Source organism: Accipiter gentilis, chromosome 5, assembly GCF_929443795.1.
Source record: "Accipiter gentilis chromosome 5, bAccGen1.1, whole genome shotgun sequence".
In the NCBI taxonomy this organism is placed as follows: Eukaryota; Metazoa; Chordata; class Aves; order Accipitriformes; family Accipitridae; genus Astur; species Astur gentilis.
In genome coordinates this window covers 21,757,403-21,769,675 of record NC_064884.1, presented here as the reverse complement: position 1 = coordinate 21,769,675, position 12,273 = coordinate 21,757,403, and the positions used below count along the sequence as shown (strand labels likewise).

At 38.2% G+C, this 12,273-nt stretch overlaps 1 protein-coding gene across 5 annotated transcripts in view; it reads left to right on the top strand.

The window, feature by feature from the left end:
• PTPRK (protein tyrosine phosphatase receptor type K) overlaps nt 1-12,273 on the top strand; it is a 440,573-nt gene that overhangs the window by 415,602 nt on the left and 12,698 nt on the right. For 3 of the 5 annotated variants that reach the window (XM_049800781.1, XM_049800780.1, XM_049800779.1), the window contains 9 exons: nt 748-932; nt 2,679-2,766; nt 3,580-3,656; nt 3,851-3,868; nt 6,292-6,328; nt 8,047-8,144; nt 8,874-8,990; nt 9,745-9,899; nt 11,045-11,180. In XM_049800781.1, the coding sequence (XP_049656738.1) occupies nt 748-932; nt 2,679-2,766; nt 3,580-3,656; nt 3,851-3,868; nt 6,292-6,328; nt 8,047-8,144; nt 8,874-8,990; nt 9,745-9,899; nt 11,045-11,180 (911 nt within the window). The remainder of the gene's footprint in view (nt 1-747; nt 933-2,678; nt 2,767-3,579; nt 3,657-3,850; nt 3,869-6,291; nt 6,329-8,046; nt 8,145-8,873; nt 8,991-9,744; nt 9,900-11,044; nt 11,181-12,273) is intronic. The other 2 variants (XM_049800783.1, XM_049800782.1) reach the window with 1 other exon arrangement.

Genomic DNA, 12,273 nt, shown 5'->3' with positions numbered 1-12,273 from the left:
CTAGTGATTGCTCATTTAAAAAAACAAACAAACAAACAAACAAAAAACCCACAGCAACCTATTTCACAGAAGGGATCGACAAAATGTGATCACTTCATGCAGCTTTGACGTGATTTTGATGAGAGGACTGGTGCAGCATGGGGCATTAGAGAAGACTTCTTTGTTTATACAGAGCAAAAACTGTGGCTGGAATCAGCACACTCAACAGTTTCATTTCTCTACTAAAATACCTGATTTAAAATGACCACTCTGAAGTGCTGATTGATCTTCCCAAATGGAGGTGGTGTTCTGAAGCGGTAGCATAATTGCTTCTCTTTTTTACTGGGATCTCAATTTAGTGTTTGTTGGCTTTAGACAAATGATGTGCTGATACCACTACAGAGTTATTCTAATTTATTGTTTAAGGTGTAGTATTGCTGTTGATACATATTAGCCATTAAAAAAGTTACTTTGGGTGATAGAGGCTGGAGTTTCCAAGTACATTAATGTCATAAAGTTTTGTAGCTTCAAAAAAATGCCCTTCAGACATCTTTATTGCAGGATGAAGGATTGCAAACTTTGGTATGTGTTTGCAGTTAAATTCTTTTATGTACTTTGGAGTATTTATGTGCTGGAGCGCAAGTGCTTTGCGTTCTCAGAAATTAGACACGTTTTTGAAGGAAGAGGTTGAAAATAGATGCTGATATGTATAGCAGAAGGTGTTATTGCCCCATAGGTACCTAATGCATTGATTTCTTGTGAATACAGATGAAAATCACAGTGCGACAGCAGAGTCAAGCCGGCTCCTGGATGTCCCTCGTTACCTCTGCGAAGGCACAGAATCCCCGTACCAGACTGGGCAGCTCCACCCGGCCATCAGGGTGGCGGATCTCCTGCAGCATATTAACTTAATGAAGACCTCTGACAGCTATGGATTTAAAGAGGAGTATGAGGTGAGATCTTCAGTGGTGGGTTTTTGCTAGGAAAAATCCCTTTGAAAGGGGCAACCTTTTGTTTGCATTACATTGCAAAAGAGTTTGACTAAATGTCATGGGTTTAAGTGAAAAACAGGTAAAGATAAGCAGGCATGAGATTCCAATATATGTAACCCAAAAGTGAAATAGTGAATGGAGTCTGGTGGTTTGAGCCTTTACAAGTGCCTGGAAAAAAAACTGTGTATGTTCCTTAGGGTAGAAGACAACATGCCCTGCTGAATCTTTGCAACATATTGTAAGAAGTTGCCACCCTTTTGTTGCTGCTTTTTAGTTGAAATGCTGTAATTAGTTATGTGAGCTTTCTGAGCAATCTTCAGTGCAGATCTCCTGAATTAGGTTAAAGTAAAAGTTTGACCTGGCTGGTTTTGCAAGAAGCACCGACTGGAAGCACTCTCGTGATTTATGATAGAGCTCAGTAGAGCAATACTGGGACTAAACTCCAGCTGAGAAGCAGTAAAGACGTGCCAAGGGTAGTAACGTCTTGAAGTTCTAATTAGACCTGCCTGAGCATGTGTACTTACAAATTTAATGTTAAAATGGAAGCAAAAAAATCCCAGCACTGGAGATAGAGGATGAGTACAGATTCATTTCGCTTCTGGTCTCTGAATCTGTTGTGATTCTTTGGGATTAGAATATCAGGCAGGATACACAGTAAAGATGAGAATGGTACTGCCAAGGTCGCTCGCAATACAGCTAGGTTTAAAATGAGTTCCCTCTGAGTAAGTAATCTCTTCTGACTCAGTTTTCAACCTTCTCTCCTTTCTGCAGCTGTCTCTACTGTAACATAAGAACTGGAATAAATAAATGTGTGGTTTTTAAAAGAATATTATTCTCTTTTCCTCTCTTTTACTTAAATACGCTTCGTTATGCTCTGCCTAACTTCAGGGCTAAGCCCAAGTGTCAACCGCTGCTGGAGGGGAGGGTGGTCCCTGCTGCCGCATGAGGTGTTTTCCTACTTGTTACTTCTTCTATTACCATACACAACATCTTTGCCCTGGCTTGGGCTTCTGAGTGTGCATTAAAGTTTTGTTTCCATGGCCACTGTGTACTTTCTGGAGGTAATTTACCCAGATCAGGATAAGAGAACATCTGGAAGGAAAGAGTAGCATAGACCTGCAACAGCTGTAAAGTGTCTACGGACAATGAAGAAAAAGCCGAGGAGGAATAAAAGCTGCTTCTATCACTGCTGGGAGATCAAACTCTTAAGAAGAGTTCAGAAACGTAGAATAATTTTGCTAGTGGCTAGCGGGAGGGATATGAGGAAAAACAAGAACAATGAACATTGGCAGAGGAGGCTTCCTGATGGCTCTGTAGGAAGAAAAGCTGTTTTACTAAGCAATATGAGGAAAGCAATGTAATGCTGTAGTAAACAGGCTATATATTATGGTGTCTTGTAAGAAGGATGATCAGTCTCCCTGTGCTTTCTCAGCTTACTGTTGTTCCTCCTTAGCAAGGATGTCTGAGCAAGTTTAGCCTTCCAGCAATTCCAGGATTTGAAATCCCTCTGGAGACCCTCAATGACTTGCCCATTGACCTGTAGCAGTCTTCTCTAGATAGATTTCTGTATGATGGTACTGCCATGGGTGACCAGAGCGGATGAGCAAAGCTGAGCTTACTTTATGGTAGGGCAGTTCTTTTAAACTGTTATTTTTGGAGATAAATTAATGGTCAGAATGTTTTCTTTCGGAACATTTTTATTTATAGAGTTTCTTTGAGGGGCAGTCAGCTTCTTGGGATGTCGCTAAGAAGGATCAAAACAGAACAAAGAACCGCTATGGAAACATTATAGCATGTGAGTATTAGTGTGCTTGGTCTGAGCAATAGCCGTAGTTGTGTGTTACTCTTGCCATGTTCTCTCTCTCTTTACAAGTCTCTGGTGGCATAGCTGCTTAATACACCAAGCAGAGAAGGAGGACTGTGCCTTTTCCAGCATTTTTTTTGTCCTTCACAGTTCAACTTTCTTCCTTTCATAACTCAGGCTGAATTTTGCATTTGCATCTCTGTTGTGCAAGCTGTGGTAAGCGTATAACAGCAACAAGCTAGCACTCATTTGGATGTTAATTCTGTTAATTCGCAATTTGTTAATGTTTACAAATGCAATTTAACACACAGGAATGAAGTGAAGCTACCAGAGAAGTCCCTGAACGGATAGATCTACCTCTTCATCAAATCCCAAGTGCATTGCTAACCCCTATGTTGTGACTTCATTTTTTTTTTTAATGTCTCAATATGAACTTAAGCAGGCTGGGGTCGGAAGTAAGGAAACAGTAATCAGGATTTTTGGTTTTCTAGATTACCATCAGTGGAGCTGATGTTGAAAGGGACTTTGAGCAAGTAACCTGGTTTCTTTTTGTCTTTTTAACCATGTGTAACTGTGATTGATACCTTTCAGCTACACTTAATGAAGCTTAGTGAATGTTTTTGAAGTAACTGGACACCTCACTCAAAATGGTTCTTTGTAATTCTGTGTAAACAGTTACTATTTAAGACTTGTAAATTGTGAGGCATTTATGCCAGCTGATTTTGGTTTTCTAGATGACTTACCATAATATCTTACTTAAAAATCACACTTCAAAAAGGCACCATAACCACTTGATTTTTACAGATGACCACTCCAGGGTGATTTTGCAACCTGTTGAAGATGATCCATCTTCAGATTACATTAATGCCAACTACATAGATGTGAGTGGATTGCACAGCTTTCTCCCTCTCAATTTGCCAGCTTCTCTATGTGAAACTATTGCATGTTATGCCTACAAATTTATTGAAAGCTATCTTTTATTAAGAACAAAATGTACACTTTCCTTGTTCTGCGTCCTAGTACTCACTGACATTGTTGTGCTTTCTTTCACATCTGACTTTGGTTTGGGCTGTAGATTTGGCTGTACAGGGATGTAAGTACCACTATATGTGAATAACGGCATCCTATTGTAAATATTTAATAGAGATATTGTTATTAATTACTTTCCTCTTCTATTTTTATCAGTCAATAACTATGCATGCCTCATCTAATTTATCTCATCTGTTCCTTTAAAAAATTTCCTTTTGTGTGAATATTTTTTGTACCCGTTTTGAAAAGAATTTATCCTTCTAACATAGCTCTGAATATTATTAGATAATGTTAGATAACTCTGGTGAACCTGTCTGTTAAAGAGCATTTGCTGTTCACTTTTTTTTATGATGATTTTGGCCACTAGCTTTCCATTCCCCCTTCCCATTTATATGTGAAAAGCTGGATAGTACGCTGTACTGTTGTTGTCTGAAAATGTACCTGTGAAGTAGTCGTAAGATATGTTTGGCAAAAAGGGAGGGATGATGGCCTTTGGGGGGGGAAGGCTGTTTGTTTGTTTGCTTTTAACAATGATGTAGACAAGCAATATTTAGCTGATATTTGTTTTGAGGTGCTAATTTATGTAATACTGAGTATATACACAAACATATATATATATATATTTTAACGTAGTAGAAATTTCCTCGCTTCTGCAGAGAACCTCTAAAGTTTGAAATTCCATATTTTGATTAAAATACAAATTAAATTATAAATTTTAAAAAACTGATACAAACAGAAAATTTGAACAAATTCTGCCAGGTGTTTTCATTAAAAAAATATAACTTTTATCTAACTAACGCCTTAGGAATAAACAAATGGTTGTATTCAAAGTAATTCCAAAGTAATTCGAAAGATACTGGAATAGCTAGTACAAGTGTTTTTAAAATACATGGTTTTGATTACTTTTCTTTATAATTGCACTTTATTCATTTTTCCTGTCCATTGTTAGTTGATAAATTATTTAAGAACCTCTTGATTTTCCAGGATGTGAAGATTTAGCTCCAGGTATATCACTGTCTTTTTATTTTGATATTTTAACATGGGAATCTCTGTGAAGCATTAGGCCAGTGATATTTTGCCTGGGGCCTTAAACAAGAAAACTCTCCTGGATTTGTAATAATTCCAGTTCCTTGAGGATGTTGTTTCTCTTATTTAGGAGTAAATTGAATCTCATTATAACCAGACAGGAAAGCTACAAGTTAAAACTGGTACTTTGCAATTGTAAAATGACACTTTTACCTTCTTCTGGAAAACATTACTGAGTATAAAATAGTATAGCACAGGTTCTACTTTCATAATTTGAAGCTGGGGCTTGATATTAAGGACTCCGGGAGAAATTTTGTAGTCATCTGATGCAATCTTGTTCTCTTGTAAAGCCAAGAGTAAGATACTCAGAAGTTTTTTCATAGGCCCCAGAGGAAGGTGCTCTCACTCTAGATAGGGTAATGAAGCAGTCTGTGGAAAAGGATGTAAACTCCATGGGTACATTGAAATCCTTCCACTTTAGTAGCATCTTGTGAATACCAGGAATCCAAGGACTCATGCTCCCCTGTAATGCAATACTTGAATCAAGTGGCCTAATAAAACTGTAACCTAGAAAACCATTGGAGTTTTTCTTTAACATTTGCACATGTATAATTCTGTATTGTCTTCTCACCAGCAATACTAAAGTTTCCTTCCTCTTTGTAGCTAATGTTGCTGGCACTGGTCAAAATATATTCTGAATGATTTCCTCAAGAGCAGCAGCTCTTTGTCTTGTAGTTTGCATGCAGACGATTAATGCTGTACAGTTTTGCTAGCATTGGCATAGACCCAGCTACCTGGAAAGGCTTAGTTGTGTAGGATTATCTATCTATCTATATATGTATGTGTATATACTTGGGTGTATCATGTCCAGTATAATTGGTGCACACTTTGTGCAGTAGCACAAAGTATTTTGCAGAAGATTCTACTGCAGTAGGACCTTGATTCTGGGCACACACCACAGTGTGCAGCTCTGTCCCCATTAGTTATGGCTCACATACATACCTCTTTGTGCCTTACAATAATTCTCTATTTAGAAGAAGACAAAAGGTGTGGATTTTTTCATATTGGATAAGTTGGGAACACAGATCAACTATTGAGATAATCTGGTGGCAAAGACAATTTTTACTAAATTTTAAATAAATACCCCAATGTATTCAGCTGGGGAGATAATGTCAGTAGAGGACTAATTTTTAGGCCCGAGGGACCCATCTAGAATACTCCTTCCCAGTACGCTACAATGTCTGTTCAAGTCAGATGTTCTTATTTCCATTTTATCTGTTGTCATTCGAACCTTTTCAGTATTAACCATTTTTTTAGGTTTTGAGCTTCATGCTGCTCTTAAATATTGGTTTGTTCTGAAAACGTTACGTAGAGATAAGAATTCTGTAGTAGCCTTATGCTTTTATTTTCTGCTCTCTGTTAGTGATATGGTACTCAAACCAACTTATATTGCTGTTTTAGGGATATCAGAGACCAAGTCACTACATTGCAACCCAAGGTAAGAACCTGCCAGCATTAATCAAACCAGACAGGTGTTCTCTGTAGTGTCCGGCAGTGTTTTGGTAAAATGGAAGCAGATGAAAATAAAGCATATCCAATATTGTAAGTTGTCATCTTGTGTTACGGTAAATTAACATAGCATGTTCAGGTGGTATGTGAATAAATGCAAAAACTGCACTAATTTATCATGTTAATTAGCTATTGAGCAACTCTTTCAGTGATAACTTCAGCTGATAAAGTCAGAAGCTACTACCATGATTTCCAATTATGAAGATGAATAGAGAAGAGAGACATGTGGACAGAGAAGAGAACAGTTTCAACCTGCCTTGAGGCATTTTTCTTTCCATATTACAATGTATTATTTTTCTGTCTAGGATTTAGTCCAGGATGCAGATGGTGAAGATAGTAATGATAAATTAAATGCTATCTCAGAAAATCTGGGTAAAGTAAGGCCAGAGAAGGACAAAGCCTCTTTGTGGGAAGAAGTGAGAGAAATCTTTATCATATAACAACCTGCTAATAAAAAGGAGAGTTAGAGGAAAAATTTGAATTTCTATGGAAATTATTCATTTTGTATTTCTGATAAAACTCCTCACAATGAAGAAAAACAAATAGATTAGTCACAGATTGCACTGAAACATCAGAGGCTATGAATCAAAGTAAAAATAATTAGATTTAGATGTGTCATTAATTGATCTGTGAGTATAATCAGATAGCTGGTTGAAAATACCCTGTTATTTGTGCCCTCAGATGATTGTAACTGCACACAGGAAAGCCAAACGAAAGGCTTGTTTTAAAGCAGGATGCTCAAATTTCTGTCCACGTTTTTTTTTTTATTTTTGTGTAAATGCTGTCTAAACAGGTCTCTCTATGGCAGTTAAGTCTACATTTATATTTTATTTCTGGTTTACTAAGTAAATCATTGCACATAATAGTGTGTAAAGGACAAAAAATTACTGCTGCTTTAGTATGCAGCCTTTGATCTAGCACATGAAGGAATATGGTTGAGTCTTCACGTGTGTTATATAGAGTAATATTTATACTACTGCTGGACTGTGGTCAGGGAGCTGTTTCTGAGATGATTGTAAACAGGGCAAAAGCCTCTGTCACTCAACTGAACGTGTCTTGTCTCTGCAGCAGAGCAGGAGGCAAAGCTTAAACAAATGCTTCTCATTTGCTTCACAGAAAAGTAGTTAAGTTAGTTTAAATACCCTTCAGTGAGAAGTTTATGGCTCAGCGCCTATGGCTTGCGCACTTTGCTGGGAGCTAGATGGTAAATGCACAGGATCTGTACTGCTGGCCCTCCTGACTGATACTTCACTCCAGTGTGGGCACGTCCGCGGTGAACATCTGAAGAAACTCACACTCAACACATTATATTTAGCAAATGTAAAACAAACCTAGAAATGTAACTATAGATGTAGTCACACACTGCTGTGTCCTTGTAGTTTTCAAACAACTTCTGGCATTTCGCTACATGAAACACCTGCTATTAATTTCTTTCAAGTGGTGATTCAGTTAAGCTGAGAAGATTCAGTGTTGGTTAGAAAAAACAAGGTAGTCTGGAAACTTGCATGGTGGTATGATGATGTGGTTTCAAAGCTTTCATCTTTAGGCAAGTGTGTATCAGCTCTGAAAAGCACTGGATTTTATTTTTAGCATTCACTTTGACTGTCACGTTTTTTTCAGAGTATTACCTGGAATTTTTTCTTACAGGTCCAGTTCATGAGACTGTGTATGACTTCTGGAGAATGATATGGCAGGAACAATCAGCTTGCGTTGTGATGGTCACAAATTTAGTGGAAGTTGGAAGAGTAAGTTTTTGTTTTGTTTTTCTTTTAATGCTACAAGCCTAAAGAAAAACCTGCTGACAAGACACAAGGCACATTCTTCAGCAGAATGTGGAAGAGTCTTGTGAAGGACAACCCTGCATCCTGAGAGGAGGAGAAGGGGAAGAGTCCAGACATTGTTGCAGTTACGGTGTTGTGTAAAACCAAAGATAACTTCTGAAGAAGGCTGATGCCATGTTGCTTTCATGAGTAATGAAAAATTGTCTGAATCCAAAATTCATATTTCAGCAAAATAGATTTGTATATTGTCACTCAAATGAGCAGAGTAAGTGAACTAGTGAGCAAATGTGCTTCTATTTCAGTGGCTGGAAATCAGCAAAGTATTTACAGTTTAGCAGTAGCACATCCCTCAGGGAGTAATATAAAGTATCTGGGATTACTTGCAACAGTTTGATTACTGATATGAAATGCATCCCAGTTTAACGTAAGTGGAAATGTATTCCATAGCTCAGCACTAAAAAGAATATAAATGCTCATTTAGAAATGCATTTGGCATCTAAGTACAGCTGTGTAAAGCAGTGGAAACTCTTTGTAGCTAGTGCTTAACTTGACAGAACAGCCATTAGCCATGACAAGCCACATGAGTGCATGGTCATTTTGGAAATAAATGTGGTGTAACGCAGTACATGCAGTAACATATCCTCAAGCTTTCATTTTCATTTGGTATAAAGTGTGTTTCCATTTTGTATTTAGGTCAAGTGTTACAAGTACTGGCCTGATGACACAGAAGTTTATGGGGACTTCAAAGTGACTTGTGTAGAGATGGAGCCCCTTGCGGAGTACGTCGTCAGGACCTTCACTCTGGGAAGGGTGAGCACATTTTGAAAGGGCTTGGCAAAATACTGTTTCCTGGTAGCAAGGAGTATGGAGGAGGCTATGCTTGTGTGTGTTCCTGTACAATACCAAATCCCTCTGTCTGGTTAGCAGGTCTACAGTGAGCCTTACCTCACCGTGGGAGTAAAGCATTGCATCAGCGCTATCCAAACACATGTCTCACTGTGGGATTTTGAATTTCCCCAGAAATGTTGACTGCTACCCTCCCCTCTCTGACAGTCACCTCTTCTCTGTAGCCGCACTTCTGAGCTGAGCTCAAGTACTGGGTTATGAGTCGTGCCTGTCATTCATCTCCATTCATTCTGCCCTGAATGCCGCTGAGTCAATCTCGCTTAAAGAACAAACTCTGTGAATGCAATATATGTGATATGGTTGTGGTCTTCTGGTAAATCATTAAACTTGTATGTAAATGTAGCAGGACATTGTCTTGATTAGCAAAACCTCTGAAAATTGATGCAAATTGCATCTGAGTCTATTAAAAAAAAATCTAATGAGGGAAAACTAGCATACTTAATGGCAAAAGTACGAACTTCAAAATGAAAAAAAAATATGACATGTTTAAGCTTCATATGGTCTTTGCTGTAAATAAATTGGTGAAACGATGAAAACAGCACGTAGATTCTATCAGTGTGTGTTATCGCTTTTTGAATCAGAGAATATCTAGTCTATGAAATACTTCGAATTTCATAACTGTGGGGGGTTTTTGTTTTTTTTTTCTTCCCTTTTACAGAGGGGCTACAATGAAATCCGTGAAGTTAAACAGTTTCATTTCACTGGCTGGCCAGATCATGGAGTTCCTTACAATGCCACAGGCCTGCTTTCCTTTATACGGAGAGTCAAATTATCTAACCCTCCTAGTGCAGGGCCTATTGTTGTCCATTGCAGGTGTGTACAGAAGAGTTAGATTGATTTTCTTCCACAACTGTGTATGTGATTATTTACAGTAGTCTCTTGTGAAGCATCCATCATTTTGAAGTGTTTTGGTTTTGTTGTTCCTTTTTTGAATTGCCTAATTCACACTGCGGTAGAATTTGGTTGTCCACAGCAATGTTTGGAAATAACTGGATTCTAGTACACTTTTCCTAAAAAGAATAGCCAGAGATTTTCTTTTTCCTGAAAGAGCTGCACGGCTTAATCATATGATACTTCAGGCTATCATTTTAGGTAGTCTACAACAATTTTGTTACAGCATGCAAGAATAAGTGTAGATACAGCTGCTTTGATAGCTTCGTGTTGCATATAATATCTGAACAGATTATTAATTTAAATCAAAGTAATGTTGCATATAATATCTGAACAGATTATTAATTTAAATCAAAGTAAACAAGTAGACAAAGGAAGATGGAATGAGGTTAATGGCAACAAATACAGAATGTTGTTTTTCCTGTGCAAGTTTTGCAAAGTTTGTGTTATTGGGACACAGTCCTTTGCAAACAGAATTTTCTTTTGGCACCATCAAATGTTTAATTACATTCTGTAGAATGTTACTCAGCCTTTAGAGTTTCTAAGAATTCACTGTGCAAAAACTGCCTGTAGCTTTATATAAAACCAAAAAAAATCAAGAGAGATTCTTCTGGATACTGTTAGGTATGCTGCCTGAACTAGCTTAGAGCTTGGCTGGTAAAACATACACTTGAGTTTCTTATTGTAATATATCACTTTTCATCCTTAGTCTTATTAAACAAAACCAAGATCTGTTATATTTTGAAGTGCATGAGCTTAATCATACTCCAGATTTCAGTTTAACTAACTTTTCTTTTTTACTTTAAGTATTGCTCTGGGTGATAAAAGGAGGAAACAATTTTTCTCTTCTGTTACTTAGTGGATCAAATCTCATGGAAGAAGGTTGTTTTGGGCACATCAGAAGATTTAAAGGACATTATGAAGAGACGGAGAGAAGATAAAAATTAGATAGTGGTTATGATGAAAGAACTGAATGATTTTATAAAAATGCTCTCAGTAGTGGGTTTATAGAGCTTGTAGGTATTTTCATGGGGCTATTCCTAACAGTATTTACTGATTCTTTTTAGTGCTGGTGCTGGACGGACAGGATGTTATATTGTGATTGATATCATGTTAGATATGGCAGAAAGAGAAGGTGTTGTGGATATCTACAACTGTGTCAAAGCCTTAAGGTCCCGTCGCATCAACATGGTACAGACAGAGGTACGGCAGTTCACCTTCAAAGCACCTGATGCTTTCTGAAATATGCTAGGTCAGACCTTCACTGTTACTCTGAAAAGAGCAGGCAGTGGCCCTCTTGAGGGGTTATCTCCATTGTGGAGCATTGCTCAATGCAAACAGCTCCCAGAACCAGGATGGTGGAACAAACCTGCCAGCTCTTTCAGTCTTCACACAAGCAAGTGCCCACCTAACTTTGTAACAAAAGGAAAACAAGGAGGATTTTTTAGGGAAGATCCTACAGCAGGCCTGTCTGGCATGTCTCTCCCCAGCTCTGGTATTAGCAATTCCAGGAACCCAAAGTTGGAATTTCAGCAGGTTGCCACTGGTTTTAGTCTATCTCCAATCACTTTATCCATAATTTGACTTACCTGTGGAACTTTATGACCATTTAACTTTTCCTTTTCAACTCTGTTTTTATTTGCTTTATTAACCTCATTGCCAAGCCTTTTTCCTTTTCTACCTTTTTTGTCTTTTGTCATGCCTTCAGCAACTCCACAGTAAAACCATTGCCGTAATGACAAAGCTATAACAGCTCCCATTCTGCCACCTGAGTATCACTGAGCTTCCACAGAAACATAGGTTATTGATTTGTATTAAGACAGGTTACCTGAAGTGCTTTGCCACTTCTCTCTCCTGTCCTCTATGTGGACATCTCTCTGAGAAGTTATCTCACCTGTGACCGCGTGCAAATCTCTGCAGTTGGCAGCCAGGCATATCAAGGTAATTTGTTGCAGTTTTTATTCCATGCTGCAACCTGTGGCAGTTGAACTAATAAATATTCTCGCTCAACTACCCCCTACAGGGCCTTTGGGAAGTGTGTGGAGTGGAATGTTTCAGTGTGACTGCTTCAACCATCCGAGTTTAATCTGCTCTTGCATGTGAATTAACACCCCTACTGCTGTTCCTTTCTCTTTCTCTCCTTTTTGCCTCTTATCTCTCATCATCTCTCAGAGGTTCATACTTATGCAGCAAAATAAAGCTGTAATTGCGGCAAGTTCTTGTGATGGTCATCTAGAAAACAGTGATGGCAATAGCTCCGTAGTTATGTGGGTAAGGCAGCATAGGCTGTAGAGCC